The 18,095-nt window shown below is 43.0% G+C and overlaps 1 protein-coding gene across 1 annotated transcript in view; it reads left to right on the top strand.

Moving 5' to 3' along the window:
- Window positions 1-18,095, top strand: part of ARHGAP19 (Rho GTPase activating protein 19) — an 80,387-nt gene that overhangs the window by 41,488 nt on the left and 20,804 nt on the right. Inside the window, exons 2-5 of the mRNA XM_044665733.1 lie at window positions 5,688-5,953; window positions 9,302-9,382; window positions 13,613-13,822; window positions 15,691-15,917. Of these exons, the coding sequence (XP_044521668.1) occupies window positions 5,688-5,953; window positions 9,302-9,382; window positions 13,613-13,822; window positions 15,691-15,917 (784 nt within the window). The remainder of the gene's footprint in view (window positions 1-5,687; window positions 5,954-9,301; window positions 9,383-13,612; window positions 13,823-15,690; window positions 15,918-18,095) is intronic.

Genomic DNA, 18,095 nt, shown 5'->3' with positions numbered 1-18,095 from the left:
TTGTTGACTTTTTTTAGCCACTTTCTAATCCTTCCTCCCTACAGTCCCCCTCCGTACACCGCCTGTCTCCTTTGTAACAGACAAAAGAAGCCAAAACACTGATTAGGTTTGATGATGAAGGAAGGCTTCATTTCTTACCCAAAGCCCCCCATTTTTCCACTGAGTGGAGGAAACCCTCTTTGCCCCAGGCTTCTTATGGATGGAGGCTCTTCTCTTTCAGAGTGGCTCTCCTTGACATTTTGTGAGCAGGGTGTAGACTGTTTTCTTGGCTCTGCACGCAGCACCCATTGGCTTTCCAACCTTCTCTCAGGGATTTATATTCTTTATTTTTAAATGCAGCAGCAATACTCCATTGCTTTCATAGACTGGGTTGTGTTTGGCCATTCCCCAGGTGATGAGGATCCACTTTATTTCCACTTTGCTACCACAAGGATGTTGCTATAAATGATTCTGCATTAAATTTATGCTACCTAATCTTAAGTGAATTGTCACTGCAGCAAGGCAGTTTTTACTGCTTCCTAATTGATTCTCCCTCTATTCTACTTGCTACAGCCTCTTCGGCCTCCCAGACCACCTCCCTGCCTGCCCCACCTGCTCATACTTTAGGCCTTCACCTCTTACTTTACTGAGAAAATAAAGATGATTTCTGCGAGCTCCCTCTCCTCCCCTTGTCTGGATCTCAAAACCCCTTGGCTTCTGGTTATCTCCTTCACTCGTGGCCTTTCTCGACAAGACCTCCCCCTGCGTGGTCCCTCGAGTCCATCCCGGCTATCCTCTCTCTCTCATCTTCAGGCTCTCCCTGGCTACGGGTTCCTTCTCCGCCGCCTCCTCACCACCTCATCCTGTTGTCATCCTCCCTTTCAATACCAAACTCCCAAGAGCCCTTCCTTTGGAGGCCCATCTCTCCAGAGTTCCCTTTCCCCTGCAGCGTGCGGCCCTGCTGGTGGCCTTCTTCTCCGGGGCCTCTCCTCTTTTCTCCACGCAGCTCCTCCATGGTTTCCCTTGGCTGTCCTGCTGGTCCGATGGCTGCTTCTCGGCCTCCGCCTCTCTCCCGTTAGCTGTGTGTCCACAAAGGCCTCGGCTTGGACCTCTCCCTGGCACCATTAACTCCCATGGATCCAGCCCTCGCTCTGCAGAGGGGTCCCAGATTTGCAGTTGTGGCCTCCCTCTTTGAGCTGTCTGTTGGACGTGCCACACCTGCTGGCCTGTGAGTGTCCCAAACCCCAAATGTCCCCAATGGATCTCATTACTTTTTCCTATTTCACACCGGCCTCTTTCTGTTGAGGGAGACCATCCTGGCCGTCCCGCGAGCTCCCCACGCGGCAGATGCACTTGGCTCCTCACTCTTCCTCTGCCCCTTCTCTCTGCTCCCGTCGCCAGCGCCTCCTAGTGGGCCTCCCTGCTGCCTTTCCCCGCTTAGTCCATTAATTGCTGAGGCGATTAGGAAGGCCCAGGTGGGACACGGTACAATCCAGCGGCTCCCTGTTTTCTTTAGGCTCTCCTAAAGCTCCGCCATTAAAGCTCTGCCCAAGCTGGCCCCATGGAAGTTTTCAGCCTTCCTTGGCTGCATCCTGGTCACTGGATCTCCTGGTTCCTCACTCGGCCTACATGTGGCAGGCTGGGCCCGGCTTCACAGACAGAAAGGAACAGTGTTCATCACGCTTATGCTCAGGGGGAGAGGAAGTTTCACAAAGTCTTTGTAGAAGCTCGAAGATCAGGAGAGGTTTATGGCGGTGCTTGAGCTAAATCTTGAAGGAAATGAGGGGTTCCAAGGGCAGAAGCAAGGAGTATGCTGGGGGGGGGGGGGCGAAGGCAGTGCCCCGTGAGGCACAGCCAAAAGGCCAGACCCTGGAGAGGACGAGGGGGAGAAGGTGCAGTTAGACCAGAACAGGGAGTCTGGGACGAGGCTCTTAAAGGGCTTCCCCATGCCAGATAGGGGAGTTTAGATTTGATCCTGAAAGCAATAGGCGGGCACTGGGACTTACTGAATAGGTCAGATCTAAATATACACTCTAAATATACATAGTTATTTGCAGGTCATTTCCCTGATTATATGAGCTCCTCCAGGGCAGGGACTTTTTTGCCTTTCCTCTTTTTTCAAAATTTTTTTGAGACGGAGTCATCCTCTGCCCCCTCGGCTGAAAATGCTGCCACTGGTGGGTCTGATTCCATTATTAATCAGTATGAAGTTATAGAAATGGAAATCAAAGAAAAAACTAGAAAAGTAAATACATTTGAGCTACTGGAAAGAAATGAATAATGATCAAATGTTTACATACTAATGGGAAGAGAAGCTGCTCCTATCCTGCCAGGGCCTTCGACAACTTCCCTGAGCTTCTCCTCCAAGGCTCAGCCGCCTTGTAGCAGGACTTAGAGGTGTGTACCAAGCCTGGGCCTTTCTTTCTTTTTAATCCTCTTTATCATCTACCTTCAAAGTTGGGGTTTGTTTTGCTTATAATTAATCCCTTGATGAATCCCCTTATTCTCCTGCTCTCTCCATTCCTTATTCCTGCTTGTTTCCTTGTAGAATTAATGTCATTTTATATGACAGAATTGTGTGTTCAACCCTCCTTTGTCTCAGATGTGAGTTTTATGTGATTCCTGCTTCCCCACACCTTCCTCCATGTTTACATCCTCTTCTCACCCTGGTTCTAGAAGATAGTTGGTTCTATCCCTTTCCTTTCCCTTTCTTCTCTAGTGTATTTCAGTTTTTCTCTTTTTTTTTTCTCTTAAGATCATAACAAAACCACACTCAGACTGTTTTTATTTCCTTCTTTTAACTCCTTGACATTTGGATTCTGAGAGGACATTTGTTTCTTCTCCTACACTTAATCATTATAAATTCCCTTTCAGGTGCTCAAATGCATTTATTTTTCTAGTTTTTTTCTTGTCTTCTATGTTTACATTTCAGTTACTATACTCAGTCCTGGTTTTTTCATCAGGAATCCTTAGAAGGCCTCTATTTCATTAAAGATCCATGTTTTCCCTCTTTAGGACTATACTCAGTTTTGCTGAATATATTATTCTTGGATATAAGCCTTTATATTTTCCCTTTTAGAATATTATATTCCCCTTTTCTTTATAGTGAGAATTGCCAAATGTTGTATAATTCTGACTGTAGATACTTGAACATTTTCTTTCTTCCTGCTTGTAGTAGATTTTCTTTAATCCAGAAGTTTTCATTTTGGAGTTTTTTTTTTGTTCTACTTTCCTGGGAGTTTTCATTTTGGGGTTTATTTCTTTTTGTTGTTGTTGTTGTTCTCTGGTTATAAAAGATGTAGGCAGTTTTCATTCATGATTTCTTATAATATCCAGGCTTTCTTAGAATTAAAGGATTAAAGATTTAGTTCTTTTTTGGCTTTGGTTTTAGTTATTTGGATGAATCTTAGCTATCTTACTTTGACCTATTTTCTAGTTAAGTCATTTTTGATAAGAAATATTTTCTTTTTTTTTCTTTCTCTCTTTTCATTTTGTTCTGGTATTTCTTATTGTCTCAGGAAGGTATTGATTTCTTTTTGGTACATTCTAATTTTCAAGGAATGTTACTTGGATAAGTCTTCACATTTAATCTATGGAACTTTATTTTTCTTCCAGTTGTTTCCTCTAGAGTTCACATTTAATTTTCAGTTTTTTCCTTTAGAGCTTCCATTTAATCTATAATCATTTTTAAACTGTTGATTCATTTCTTCTGAGTAGACCTTGTAGTAAAGCTGACTCGGTATGAGATGATTTAGTTTGATTTTTTAATTAAGAGGGAAGGGCATTTGAATTGGGGCAAAGCTGCTGATGAGGAGATGGCCAAGGACTAAAATGAAGGATGTTTGAAGCTAGCCTGGACCAATATAGTGGGTCACCTGAGGGCCCAACAGTCTTATTCCTTTTATCCGGGCTTCTCAGAATCAGAATTCAGGAAATGAAAGTTTTTAGTTTTCTAGGACAGGGGTCAGTAAACTGGCCCAAGGAACAAATCTGTCCTTAAAAGACCAATTTTTGTATCATGTTTTTTACAACAAAACTTTATTTAAAAATGTGGAAAAATCCTTATTAGCTCTCAGACCATATAAAAATAGGTGGTGGGATGGATTTGACTGTTGGCCCTAGAGCAGTCTCCTGGGCAGAGTCCCTGGTCTTACTGGCTGGTAAGGGCATTCCAATACAGACTACCTACTGGAAGAGGAAGTAGGAGCATGCTCCTCACACCTAAGGGTTTGACCTGAACGACTAGTATTGGGGTGTCATAGAGGTAGTCGTATGAGATACTAATCTGGAAGAACTTAACCAATGAAGGGTTTGCAGAGCTTGTATGTGACTTGTTCCATTGATTGATGAAGGGCCATTCCCTGAATCTTCTTGTGAATTTCCCTAACTCCTTAAGAACTAAGAAGGCACATTTGAGAAAGTGCCGACTTTTTAATCCTGCATGGAGTGGAGCCGAACCCTTAAAGCAGGACTACACAAAGGGTCTTCTTAACTCTGTTCCGGGACCCTTCCCAGCCAAGAGCTGCCTCCCGGCTTGTGCTGACTCTGGATTCCTGACCTGCTTCTCTTGGACCTCAGTTCTGCCCATCCTTGACTTCAGGGACTCCCAGCCCTATTAGACATGAGTCTTCCTGAAACTAAGGCTTAGGATCTGCCTTCAGGCTAGTCCACTCTTATCTGAGCATAGGCAGGATCATTGTGTCCTCTCCTGTTTTCTAACCATAAGTAAGGAATAAAGATTGCGTTTGGAGTTTTTAAAATGAACAAATTTGGTCAAAACAAGTGCTGTTTTAGTACTTTTTCTGTAATTGTACCATATCTTTGTGTGTTGTTTGCCTGATTTGGAGATGAGAAGAATCATAGAATTTAAGAGTTGGAAGGGATTCCAAAATACACACTGAAAGATATTTTCCCCACTGCCTTTGGTGGTGGGGCCTAGAGTTAAGAGGACCTGGATTTAAATACGGCTTCAGATACTTACTAACTGTGTGACCCTGGGCAAGTCACTCTGCCTCTGCCTCAGTTTCCATATCTGTAAAAAAGGGGGAAAGTCATAGTAGCTACCTAGAAGAATCGTGAAGATCAAATGAGATAATAAGTGTAACACGCTTAGAAGTGTCTGGCACAATGCTTGTTCCCTTCCTTCTTGCCAGAACAGCCTTGATAAACAATCTTCCAGCCTCCCTCCATTCCTTTGAGGCTTGCCTCCAATTCTTGACAGAGTCCATTCCACATTCTAATGGCTTTGGGATTTGCCTCTGCGACTTCTGCTCAGGGCTGTGAGCGTTGCTGCTGGGGCTAAATGGAACGGCTGTAGTCCCGCTTACGTGGGACGGCCTTTGCAGTGCTCGAAGGCGATCTCGTGCCCCTTCAGGCTTTGATTCTGCACACGGAATGTTTCTCACTTGTTCCTCGGACCCTAAACACCGGCGATGCTGCTGCCCTATGAAAAGTATGCGTGCAGGTGGGCGCTTACCTCCTTCTGATGGTCCAGAGGCCCCCCTCGCCGTCTTCCCTCTCTTCTCCTTCCCCGAGAGTTCTTTCCGCTCGGCCCGGAAACACGGGGCCCTGCCTGAGCGCCAGGAGGCCCGGAGGGAGTCCTTGTCCTGGGAGGGCTGTGACGAGCGTGGGGCTGGCCTTTTCCTTCCTTTTAGTGCCTGTAAAGCACCTCCCCAAACTGAAACAGAAAATGCCTTTTCTTTTTTCAGCGATGCCATCTGCAATTTTGTCATCTGCAACGATGCTTCCCTGCGAGGCCAGCCCATCATCTTTAACCCCGACTTCTTTGTGGAGAAGCTCCGCCACGAGAAGCCCGAGGTGTTCACCGAGCTGGTGGTCAGCAACATCACCCGCCTGATTGACCTGCCCGGGACGGAGCTGGCGCAGCTGATGGGGGAGGTGGACCTCAAGTTCCCCGGCGGGACCGGCACGGCGTCGGGCTTCTTCCGATCGCTCATGTCTCTCAAGCGCAAAGGTGCGGAGCGTCCCCCGCGGGCCATCCGCCACGTTCTCGGGTGGTTCTGTGCGGAAGACATGTACGAGGCCAAATGGGGCGTGATTCCACCGAGGAGTGTTCGCAGAGTCTTTTCATTATTATAAAGAATAAAATCACAGTGGGAGGAGGGCCAGTCTAGCAGTTAGGAAGTCTTCAATCCAAGGCCAGCTCCGACCCGTTCTGTCTGCGTCATTTCTCACTCGCTGTGCCCCAGGAAACTCTCTGAGACACTAAGAAAGCTGCAGACTAGTTGTTGGTCTGCATAGGTAGAGAGAGTTTCCTTTCTGGAAGTTCGTTCTTTCCTTTTTTTTTAAAGCCCTTGAAGAGCAGTAAGGGCTAGGCAATGGGGGTTAAGTGACTTGCCCAGGGTCACACAGCTAGGAAGTGTCTGAAGGCAGATTTGAACCTGGACCTCCTGTCTTTAGACTTGGCTCTCAATCCACTGAGCCACCCAGCTGTCTTATGTCCCTGGGAATTCTTTCTTTCTTTCTTTTTGAAAATTTCAATTAATTAATTAATTTAGAGCATTTTCCCATTGTTATAGGATTCATATTCTTTCCCTACTGCTACTCACTCCCATAGCTGATGCACAGTTCCACTGGGTTTTACATGTGTTATTGATCAAGACCTAATTCCATATTATTGATAGTTGGACTAGAGTTATCATTTAGTGTCTGCATCCCCAATAATATCCTCATCAGCCCATGTGTTCAAGCAGTTGTTTTTCTTCTGTGTTTCTACTCTCTGGGAATTCTTGATACCATTGAAATCCCAGGTCAGGACTCCCCTAAAATTATAATATAGTGATAAAATTATAAATATAGTCCACGTAAATAGAACTATTAAGTGGAAGTAAATGTACTTAAAACCTTAAAAGTAAGAAAAATTATTTTAGAGTCTTCCAGGTATGGTAAAATGGAAAATTAGACAAAACACTTAGAAGATAAGTTTCAGGTAGGCTCAGAGGGAAGATTAAGAGGTCCTGGGGAAGACTTTTTGCAGAAGGTAAGGATTGAGACTTAAAAAAAGCCTGGAAAGCTAAGAGGTGGAGATCAGGAGGGAGAATATCCCAGGCATTGGGGAGAGCCAGGGAATGTTCCCATGATCAAGAGATAAAAGTATTGTGATTAAGGGATAGCCAGGAGGCTAATGCCATTAAATCACATATTCTATATGGAGAGGAGAAGGTCTAAGAAGACTGGAAAGGTTGGAGGAAGTCAGGGTAGGAAGGGCTTTAAAAACCAAACAGTTTTGAATAGTAGAATTTCAGAAAATATGTAAAAGATTGATATTACATGTAATTGGGAAAATAAAATATTAAAAAAGTGTTATCAGATAAATGATACAAATATTTCTCTAGTTACCCCTTTCCCATTCTTATTTTAACTACATTGTTATTGTCTATGCAAAAAGCTATTAAGTTTTATACAAACAAAATGTTCCGTTTTCTCTTTTACAATCCTCTGTATCCTTTGCTTCATCATGAACTCATCATCTGTCAGTAGATCTAAAAAATAATGTCTTCCTGGATTTTCTAATTTTTTTATGGTGCTACATTTTATGCTCAAGACATGCATCCCTTTGAAATGTATCCTGATTTATTGAGATGTTCTATTCCTAGTTTTTCCCAGGTTACACTTTTCCCTCAAGTTTTTTTTTTTAAACTTTTTTTTTTTTTAATTTTTTAACCCTTAATTGGCTCACAGGTGGAAGAGTGGTAAGGGTGGGCAATGGGGGTCAAGTGACTTGCCCAGGGTCACACAGTTGGGAAGTGTCTGAGGTCAGATTTGAACCTAGGACCTCCCGTCTCTAGGCCTGGCTTTCAGTCCACTGAGCTACCCAGCTGCCCCCTTCCCTCAAGTTTTAATAGTGAGTCCTAAACTCACTTAATTAGGGTAGCCGGTAGCTAGACCTGGAGCGAGGAAAACACTTGTTATCCGTGTGACTCTGGGCAAGTCACTTTACCTTGTTCCCCCAAGTTTCCTCATCAGTAAAATAACCTGGAGAAGGAAATGGAAAACCAGTCCAGTACCTCTGCCAAGAACACCCAGATGGGGTCAGGAAGAGTCAGACAGAACCGAAAAAATGGCTGAACCACTTAAGCTAGTAATGGGGTTTTTTGAGCATTAGTCTGCTGGGGTCTTCTGCTTCTTATGTGGTGTCTTTAGTCGGCCCTAGCGATTAGCCTCTTCATTATTTAACTCTTACCGAGCCATTTTGATGAACATTGCTTTTTTTAATTCTTCCCTTCCGTCTTAGGGTGAATACTAGAGTGGTAAGGGCTAGGCAGGAGGGGGTAAGGGGCCTGCCCAGGGTCACACACAGATCTGAACGCGGGACCTCCTATCTTCAGGCCTGGCTCTATCCACTGAACCACCCAGCTGCTCCCAGGGATTGCCTTTTCCTGTCAGCAGATGATTTTGTTTGATCCTGGAAGCGGGTGTGGTTAGGAGAGAGGCTCTGAGGCAGGGAGGCTGGGAGCCCAGCCCGAGGTGATCTGGCCTGCCCGGAGGAGGCCAGGATGGTCTGCAGACCCAGATGCAGGGCCTGGTCATGCCGCGCTCCCTGCCGCAAAGCTGGGCTGAGTGTCTCGGAGGCTTCGCTTGGCCGCTGCAGAGTGAGGGAGGCCGACTTCGATGACCTCTGCGTGGCGGAGTAGCGGAGCGGGTGGTCAGCCTGATGGCTCTGTGGATCCTGAAATCCAATCGTGTTAGTTAGAAAACATTCCCCAGGAGGCTGTGGGCAGGAGGAGGAGGACAGGCAGAAATCCCCTCCTGGGGGGCAGCTGTCCCCAGACCTCATCGGCCGCCGGGGTCCCCCGCTTCACCCGTCCGTGTTGGCCGTGACGCAAAGCACTTCCCGGAGAAGTGGACAAAGGGCTGTTTTTGGTGACATATTCATGAGAACACGCCTGACTAGTTAAAGCTCTACGTTTGCTGTCACGGCCGTCAGGATGACGCTGCCAGCCCCGGGCCTGCTGGGCCGGAGCCCTCTGGAGCCGGCATTCGTTGCTCTCCTGTGCTGCCTCCTGAGGGCCTCCCTCCCGAGGAAGCCGAAGGTCCTGCCCCCCTCCAGAAGCCTGGGCTTCCTCGACCGAGGAAGAATAACCAGGGGCTCCTTGGGGTGGCCTCTGCTTGCTTGGGATCACTCGGGGGAGTCACTTTGCGGGGAGCTTTTAAACAACATTCCTTTATTGACCGACACCATTTCATAGCTCAGTAAGCCATCTGGCTGGGTTCTGCTTGTTTAGGATGCCATAAGGCCTGCGCTAAGGGGGTGCTGAGCGGTGGGCAAACTGGCTCATGGCCTTGCTTTATGGTTTTCTAGAAAAAGGAGTGGTATTTGGATCACCGCTGACGGAAGAAGGCATTGCTCAGATATACCAACTGATTGAATATCTACACAAAAGTAAGTCTCCAACCAGGTTGTCCTTTTTGTTTCTACATTGAGAGCTACCCCACGACAAGGAAGTAGTTTCTCATACATGATTTGGGTTCCCAGTTCTAAGACGTTAATGCCATTCCTATGTAGTTTGACTCTGTTTTGTGTATTAGATGTTTTCTTGAAAAGTTGTATGTGAGGGGGCAGTTGGGTGGCTCAGTAGATTGAGAGTTAGGCTCAGAGATGGGAGGTCCTGGCTACAAAGCTGGCCTTAGACACTTCCTAGCGGTGTGACCCTGGGCAAGTCACTTAATCCTCATTACTGTAAGAGGGAAAATTGGATATTATATTTAAGGTAGGGTCGCCAGGAATCAATCAAATTCAGATTGATTCCATAATTAAAATAGACCCAACTCAGGATGCATTTTATGGTAGTTTATTTACAATTTGGGAAGGTAGAAGGTAGGGAAATAGAGAGAGGGAGAGGCTGGCCCGGACTGGCAGAGGTCTGAATGGAGAGAGGGTTAAAAGGCTAATTAAACTAGGCTACTAGTCACAAGGCCTTAGCAATTAGAGAGGCAAAGAAGCCTCCTTGAGGCAGAGGCTCTAGAAACGCCAAGGTAGGCCAAAGGAAGTCAGCCTAACTTACCCACGTGACAGTTCAGAGAGGAAGCTGCCTGAGGTCTCGGCAGAGATCCTTCAGCACCAAGTTCAAAGCGCCAACTGCCTCAATAGGAAGTTACCCTCATATTTGAAGGACAGCAGCTTTCGTCACTTTCTGGGGGTCCACCTCTAATTCAAGTGGACAAATGGCAGCCTCAACACTGATTTGGACTGCCCAAAGGGCAGTCCCTTATTCTTGATTTGTTACTTATTGTCACATGTGGGTAACTCATCTCCCCTCCCCACTAAGGGAGGTGGGGATGACATTATCTCTGGTGCCTAGAGTTTTAACTATGAATGGGCTTGAGCTAATTCCATTTACACATTGCCTAGCCCTTAACTTTTCTGTCTTGGAATCAATACCTAGTATTGCTTCTAAGTTGGAAGGTAAGGATTTAAAAAAAAAAAACAAGTTGTATGTGAAAAAATGTACATCATATATCAGATTACATTTTCCTGTTACCTTCAGAAAGAGATTTTTGCTGAAACAATATTGGCCTTATTCATCATAAAAATCACACTAAATGGAACATTACACCTTATGTAGAGTGTGTGTAATCTGATTCTGCATAATCCCTTTAAAACAATTAGACAGATTCATTTTCAGAAGCCCAGAAAAAGTGTTGGACTAGCTATCAAAGAGATCTGTATTTCAACTTTGGCTTTGCTACTAATTTCTAGGTGACCATGGTAGAAGACCACTGACTTCTGTGGGCCTCAGTTTCCTCAAATATAAAATGAGGCAGTTATACCAGATAGTCTCTCAGGTTCCTCCTACCTCTAACATTCTGTGATTAACATAAATCGTATAGTTAATTTCTGTTTGTTTGGGTGGCATAGTTTTTTTTTTTTAACCCTTAATTTTTGGTGTATTGTCTTATAGGTGGAAGAGTGGTAAGGGTGGGCAATGGGGGTCAAGTGACTTGCCCAGGGTCACACAGCTGGGAAGTGTCTGAGGCTGGGTTTGAACCTAGGACCTCCAGTCTCTAGGCCTGACTCTCACTCCACTGAGCTACCCAGCTGCCCCCTGGGTGGCATAGTTTTGATATTTTTCTAAGTTTTTATTTCAATCAATAAACATTTTTTAATCATTGTAACAAGTAAAATTAATATAGAAGGATATATTTAAAAATATTAGGGTTTTATTTAAAGCCATGTTGATAGTTATAGCCATGTGTCTGATAAGAGCTGATTCAAATGCCGTGTTATCACCTCTGCCCACCTGGCTTGTTCAGCAGGAAAATGAGCGTACCAATCAAGTTCTGAGTCTTTATACCTCTTTCTATGTAATCACACTTCCTGCCCAACTGTATTACACAGGAGGAATCATGGGTAATGTAGTTTTCAAGTCCCCTAAAAGTCCACAGCAAGTTTAGATCAGAGACCTCAAGATCAGTTCAAGAACCCCCAAATTTCCAATATCACATCATCTACCTTGTGCCTTGGTACTATGCACACTCAGTGGAAAGAAATAGTATAAATACTTTTTGAAATATGAATCCTAGCTTAGTGTAAACAAAGAGGAGATTTTCAATATATATGTTTGTTGTATTGAATTGAAATAGAGGAGAGAATATGTGAGTACTTCCATGATGACATTTTAAAAAATTAATTAAACTTTTTTTTTTGACTCTTACCTTCTGTCTTAGAATCAATACCATGTATTGGTTCCAAGGCAGAAGAGTGGGTAAGGGCTAAACAAAGGGGGTCAAGTGACCTGCCCAGGGTCACACAGCTAGGAAGTGTCTGAGGCTAGATTTGAACCTAGGACCTCCCATCTCTAGGCCTAATTCTTTTTTTTTTTTTTTAATAACCCTTAACTTCTGTGTATTGACTTATAGGTGGAAGAGTGGTAAGGGTAGGCAATGGGGGTCAAGTGACTTGCCCAGGGTCACACAGCTGGGAAGTGTCTGAGGCCGGGTTTGAACCTAGGACCTCCAGTCTCTAGGCCTGACTCTCAATTCACTGAGCTACCCAGTTGCTCTTAGGCCTAATTCTAAATCCACTGAGCTACCCAGCTTCCCCCTCCATGATGACATTTTAAAGGTGTTCCTCTCTCTTTAATGGATTCATCCCTGCTATAAATACATATTTATTGGCCTAATGACCATTTAGTAAGTTCTTGTTACTTAAAAGAACCAATAGTACTTCTTAAAATAGTTTTATTTCATTCCAAAAAATACTGTTCTTTATTTCCGTGAACTTCAGGAAGGGGTTAAAAAGCTTCCTTGGTTGTGTATACACTTAACCCAACTAGAAGTCAGTCAGTTGACTAATCATCAAGTGTTATTAAGCACCTCACTGTGTTTCAAGTATTGTGATAAATGCTGAAAGGCAAAACAGAAGTGGTATAATAAGATCAAAATCTGGAAAGAGGTTTAGTGAAGTATATGTGTGTTGGTGAGTGTTAGGTGGACCCTATCAGAGAGCAGAGAAAACAAGATCTTCTTCATAACTTTTTTGTTGATGCTGATAATATGTAGTGGTGAGATGGAGTTAAGTTGATGGGTGCCCACCCCTACATCCTCAGGCGAATTGAGGGAATACAGAGCCTTTGAGTGGAGCCAGTGTGGCCCCCAGCTATCCTGGAGACCTAAATCCCAGAGTTGTCATGAGGATCAAATGAGATAACATATGTAAAGTGCTTTGCAAACTTGTAAAGTATTATAAAAGCTCTAGTTATTATTACTGTAATGCTCTTCTCTGATCAGGTTGGCCATATAGGGATTGATTATTATAAATAATGCTGTGTACCCTTAAATGGATGAAAACTCTTTCCTCCTCAAGGTCAAACTAGAGCTCTTCTTTCTCCAGGATTACTTAAAATCCATCTGGTGAAAGAGCCTAGATTGGTGATGGTGAACCTTTTAGAGACGGAATTCCCGGTCCCCTCCCACCTCATCCCCCAGACCAAGTGCCATGCCCCTCCCCCCGCTAAGTGCCGGGCATGCCCTACCCCCCTTACCACACATGGGAGAGGGAGGAATCGCTCCTATTGGTCTGCTGGGCAGAAGAGTGGGGGAATTGAGGAATGTCCTTAGTGTGTGGAGAGGGGGGAGGGGAGTGGCCCGAGTGCTCTACTCCCCTCCAGCTCTGCCACCTGTGAACAGCCCACCTAACCCTCTGTGTGCTCCTGTTGACTGCTAGGCAGAGGGGTGGGTATGGGAAAAAATGTCATCTGACATGGTGTAGAGGGGGAGGAGAGCAGCTCCACCCAAGTCCTTTTGCCCTTCTAGTAACAAACTCTTGGGGGTGGAGGGTTGGGGAAGGCTGGTGCACATGCCCAAGGAGAGCTCTCTGCATGCCGTCTTTGACACCTGTGCCATAGGCTTGCCAACACTGGCCTAGAACTACCCTTCAAGCTGTGAGCAGAGGACCTGCCTAGGAGTGTCTCAGGAGCTTAGGGTGGTGCTGACTAGGGACACGCATCATGGCTTTTATTATTATTGTTGCAATAATAGCATTACCACGCCAAAGGCCAGAGAAAAGCCTGAGAACTATGGAAATGGTTCTGAGTAGAATCCCCATCTTTCTCTCTTTTTTTTTCTCCTGACCTTTTTTTGTTCTTCCACTGGTTTCTTTCATACTGAGAAGATTTGCGAGTAGAAGGTTTGTTTCGAGTTCCAGGGAACAGTGTCCGACAGCAAATCCTAAGGGATGCTCTTAACAGTGGAACTGACATTGACTTGGAGTCTGGGGAGTTTCACTCCAATGATGTGGCCACTCTGCTGAAGATGTTTCTGGGGGAGTTACCGGAGCCCCTGCTGACCCACCGGCATTTCCATGCACACCTGAAAATTGCAGGTGAGTCAAAGAACAGAGGACATAAAAAATTGGTTTCTTTAAACTCAGTAAATGCCTTTGAAGTGTGTGTATTTTAAACCATAGTAGCATTTCCAATGATCTATTGGACATCTCTGTTCACATTTGTGGGATGATCAAATGTTTGCAACCATTATTAACACTATGGAGGAAAGAGTACAAAATGACATTTTCTTTGAATACTTTTTGACCTTCTATTGTCATTCTTATAAACTAACTGATTCAACCTTCCTGCCTGGGGGAGGCTGGATCTAAAACTAATTAGGAGAAGAGAGTGAATAACCAGAAAATTGAGGGTAGGAGCAAACTTTTTTTTTTTTCTTTTTCACTTTCATTGGGCTCATTTATCTTCCAGGGAATATATTCACACTATATAGATCAGAGGGACAGGTAGGTAGATGGATGTAGCATTTTTCTTACCTGGAAATATATTTTTTTGGTTTTTATTTTGATTCCAGTACAATAATAACAAAGGAAGAGGGCATTATTAAAAGAGATAATGTTAATTCGTAAAGTATTTCCAAAGCAAAGCAACACTCTTTGCTTTAAAATGTCTTCCTTTTATGAAATAAGAGGTTAGTCATTAAAAGAATATGTAGATACCCAAATCAGTAAATATAGAGATCCTGCTCTATAACCAGAGACTTTTCTGAGTGGCCTAGGATGGTCGTTGGATGTAAGGAATGAAACAGGTTGGAAGCACGGCTCGTTAGCTCAAAGTGCTACGAGGTACGATGGAGTCACCAGTTTATTATATAGAAAGTTAAAGATCCCCTTCCCCCAAAAGCCCAAGAAAGTTTCCCACAATTACAGAGAGCAGTATTTTTACTATAGTCAAAACAAAAGCCTTAGAAGCTTCCAGGTGTAGATAAAAACCTATGCTTAACTATCAGCTATATTTGTTATCATTAAGTGAAGTCTGAGACATTTTGTTAGGCCGGAAAGCCCCTGAATTTCTCAGCCTTGATGGTATTAAACAATATTTTTGAGCCTCATTATTTTACTTTAATTCTGGGCAAAATGCCCCTGCTAAGGGTTTGACCTTGGCTGTACCAGGCAGCTGTATTCTTGGTCAAAGGGGAACTGTGTTAACCCTACTCCTGCTGGATTACTGAGAGCCCAAAGCTTTTTCAATAAGACTATATTGCTTTTTTAAAGAAAGGTGTGAATTATGAAAGGAATCAAAAGAGGAATCTCAGATTTTTATCTTAGATAGCCCATTCCAGCCTCGAACCTGAGAAAGGTCAATACATGGCTCTGCCGGTCTGTATTGATCTTTTGATGGAGTCCAGATAAAAATATCTAGTTGAGATTCTAATTTCTCTTAATAGCTTCCCACATAATCCCCATTTTTTTTAAATTAACATGATTTATTACACAGGAAAACTTTGAATAATGAAAGAAGTTATATAAATTGGTTATAATCATCAGTTAAAGCTGGATCTGATAGGATTTACAGATCAAATTGTTTGTTTATGGCTCTCTACAAGTAAAGGGGCTTATAGATTTTTTTAAACCCTTACCTTCTGTCTTAGAATCAATACTGTGTATTTGGTTACAAGGCAAAAGAATGGCTCAGGGTTACATAGTTAGGAAGTATCTGAGGCCTGATTTGAACCCAGGACCACCTGTCTGTAGTCCTCGCTTTCAATCTGCTGAGCCACCTAGCTGCCCCCATACAGATCTTTTTCATGCCTTATGAACGAGATGAAATGATGATTTTATTAATTTATTTCTACACTTTGTTCATTTCACTGCTGGTTATATATCTGTTCTGTGGGGGGCCAGAAATAGACTCTTTTGGCTGTTTTTTTCCCCTCTCCTCTAACTCCTATCCTTTGGTCTCCAAGATCTCACGCAGTTTGATGATAAAGGAAACAAGACCAGTATCCCTGATAAAGAACGCCAAATTGAAGCCCTGCAGTTGCTCTTCCTGATTCTTCCACCACCCAATCGTAGTTTGCTGAAGCTACTGTTGGACCTTCTATACCAGACAGCAAAGAAACAAGACAAGAATAAGATGTCTGCCCACAACCTTGCCCTGATGTTTGCCCCTCACATCCTGTGGCCAAAAAATGTAAGTGTCAAGGTAGCCTGATGTGGATGTAAGGCTGGAGGCCCGTTTTAGTCTGGACCTCATGAATTATCTTTGCACTTTGTCCTTTGGTTGGGATCACCTTGTCTCTTCTCAGGGTTACAGAGACAAAATCAATTTTTGTTGTTTCTCTCACTGTGATTGATATTGCTATATCTCTGTCCACCCATACAATGGTGTAATTATATAGTGGAAAGGGCATCCATTAGACCTCTATCTAGGCATCTACCTGGCCTTTAGCTTTTAGCTCTGTCATTAGTCACATGACTAAAGTTGGTCAAGACACTTAATATTCCTTTTTTGGAACTTGATGCTTCCTCATATGTGAAAGATGAATTAAGCACTAGTTTTGCCTGGCTTAAAAAGGTGTTAATTATTGGAGACCTTAGAGGAATTTTTAAGAGACTATAGGAAATGAGAATATTGGGGCAAAGCAGAGTTACATGGTCAATTTTGGATTTTTAAAATAATAATCTTATTTTTTATTAAAAATTAAAATTTTTTATTCAAATACATTTTATTTTCCCAATTATAGGTAATAACAGTTTTCAACATACATTTTCTCAAAATTATAAAATCTATATTGTCTTCCTCTTTTCCTTCTCTCCCCCTTCTTGGAGATAGTAAGCAATTTGATCTAGATTATACGTGTATTATCATGCAAAACATAATTCCATAGTGGTCATTGTCATAAAGTAATATTTATATCAAACTAAAACCCCCAAATAAAATTGTAAATAAACTAATGTGAAAGGTAGTATAGGGGCAGCTGGGTAGCTCGGTGGATTGAGAGTCAGGCCTAGAGATGGGAGGTCCTAGGTTCAAATCTGGCCTCAGACACTTCCCAGCTGTGTGACCCTGGGCAAGTCACTTGACCCTCTTTGCCCACCCTTACCACTCTTCCACCAAGGAGCCAATACACAGAAGTTAAGGGTTTAAAAAAAAAAAAAGAAAGGTAGTATGCTTTCATTTGCATCTGACTTCAACAGTTCTTTCTCTGAAGGTGGCTACCAATAGTAAACAAACTTTTATATTTCTATCTTTTGATTTTTTTTCTATGTATTTTTTCCCTGGATTTTGTTGTTGCAGTTACCATATTGTTATAATCATAAAATAAACACAAGGTAGATGATAAATAATGTGGTCCTATTTTCTTCAACCTGCATCATTTTGCATCCTGTATTTCTTCCCTTTTTTGTATTCATCTTTGTTAATTCTTAAGGTGTTATTGGAATTCCATTCCATTCATATACCATAGTTTGGTTGACTATTTCCCAATTTTTGGACATACGAATTGTTTCTACTTTTTTACTATTAAAAAATATTGCTGCTTGAAGTAATTCTATACAAAGAAGTATTTTCCCCTTTCCCAGTAAGACCATTGTGACACTGGTAGCAGGATCATTTAGTCAAAGGGTGTGAACAGTTTTTCCACTTTTATTATTCACTGTCATATTGTTTTCCAAAAAGATTGCATTGCATTCCTTCACACCTCTGCTGGCAGTGTTATGGTTTGTTTCTCCATAGCTCTTATAGCATCGAATTTTATGTTTTTTTTTTTAAACTTTATCACAAGTTTTACTTCAGAACTTTTATGTTTCTCTGAGTGGAAATTTTTCAGGTATGTGGAATATTGTGCCTAACGTGGTTTTTGAAAGCTAATATGGCTCAAGGGTAAGAGAAGAGTGTGTTGGGGAAGAGTAGTTACAACATCCCCAGGTCTCCAAACCTCCTGAAAGACTTTTGGGGAAGCACCAAGATTCAGGGAAACAAAGAATACATGGGCCAGACCAAGAAGAGAGCAGGTCTTTGTTAAAGGGAAAGGGCCAGGAGACAAAAACAGCTGTATGATCTTGGGCAGAAAAATTGACCATGAAAAAAAGGAAGAAAGGAAAAAGGGAAAAAAAATGAGTTGGTTGTATTTGTAGGAAATGAAAATGTTACTTTGCTAAAGGAATGGCTCAATTTTATATTTAGATAAAATTTAGCTTCTCTGATAAAGCAAACATTTACATAGTACTTACATGCCAGGTATTGTGCTAAGCACTTTACACTTGTCTTATTTGATCATCACAACACAAGGTAGATGAGGAAACTGAGGCAAACAAAGTTAAGTGATTTGTCCAGGGTTGCACAGCTAATAAAGGTCTGTGGCTGGAT

This window comes from Gracilinanus agilis, chromosome 2 (assembly GCF_016433145.1).
Source record: "Gracilinanus agilis isolate LMUSP501 chromosome 2, AgileGrace, whole genome shotgun sequence".
Lineage (NCBI taxonomy): Eukaryota > Metazoa > Chordata > Mammalia > Didelphimorphia > Didelphidae > Gracilinanus > Gracilinanus agilis.
The sequence above is the reverse complement of the archived record's forward strand: the minus strand, read 5'-3'. Positions and strand labels throughout refer to the sequence as shown.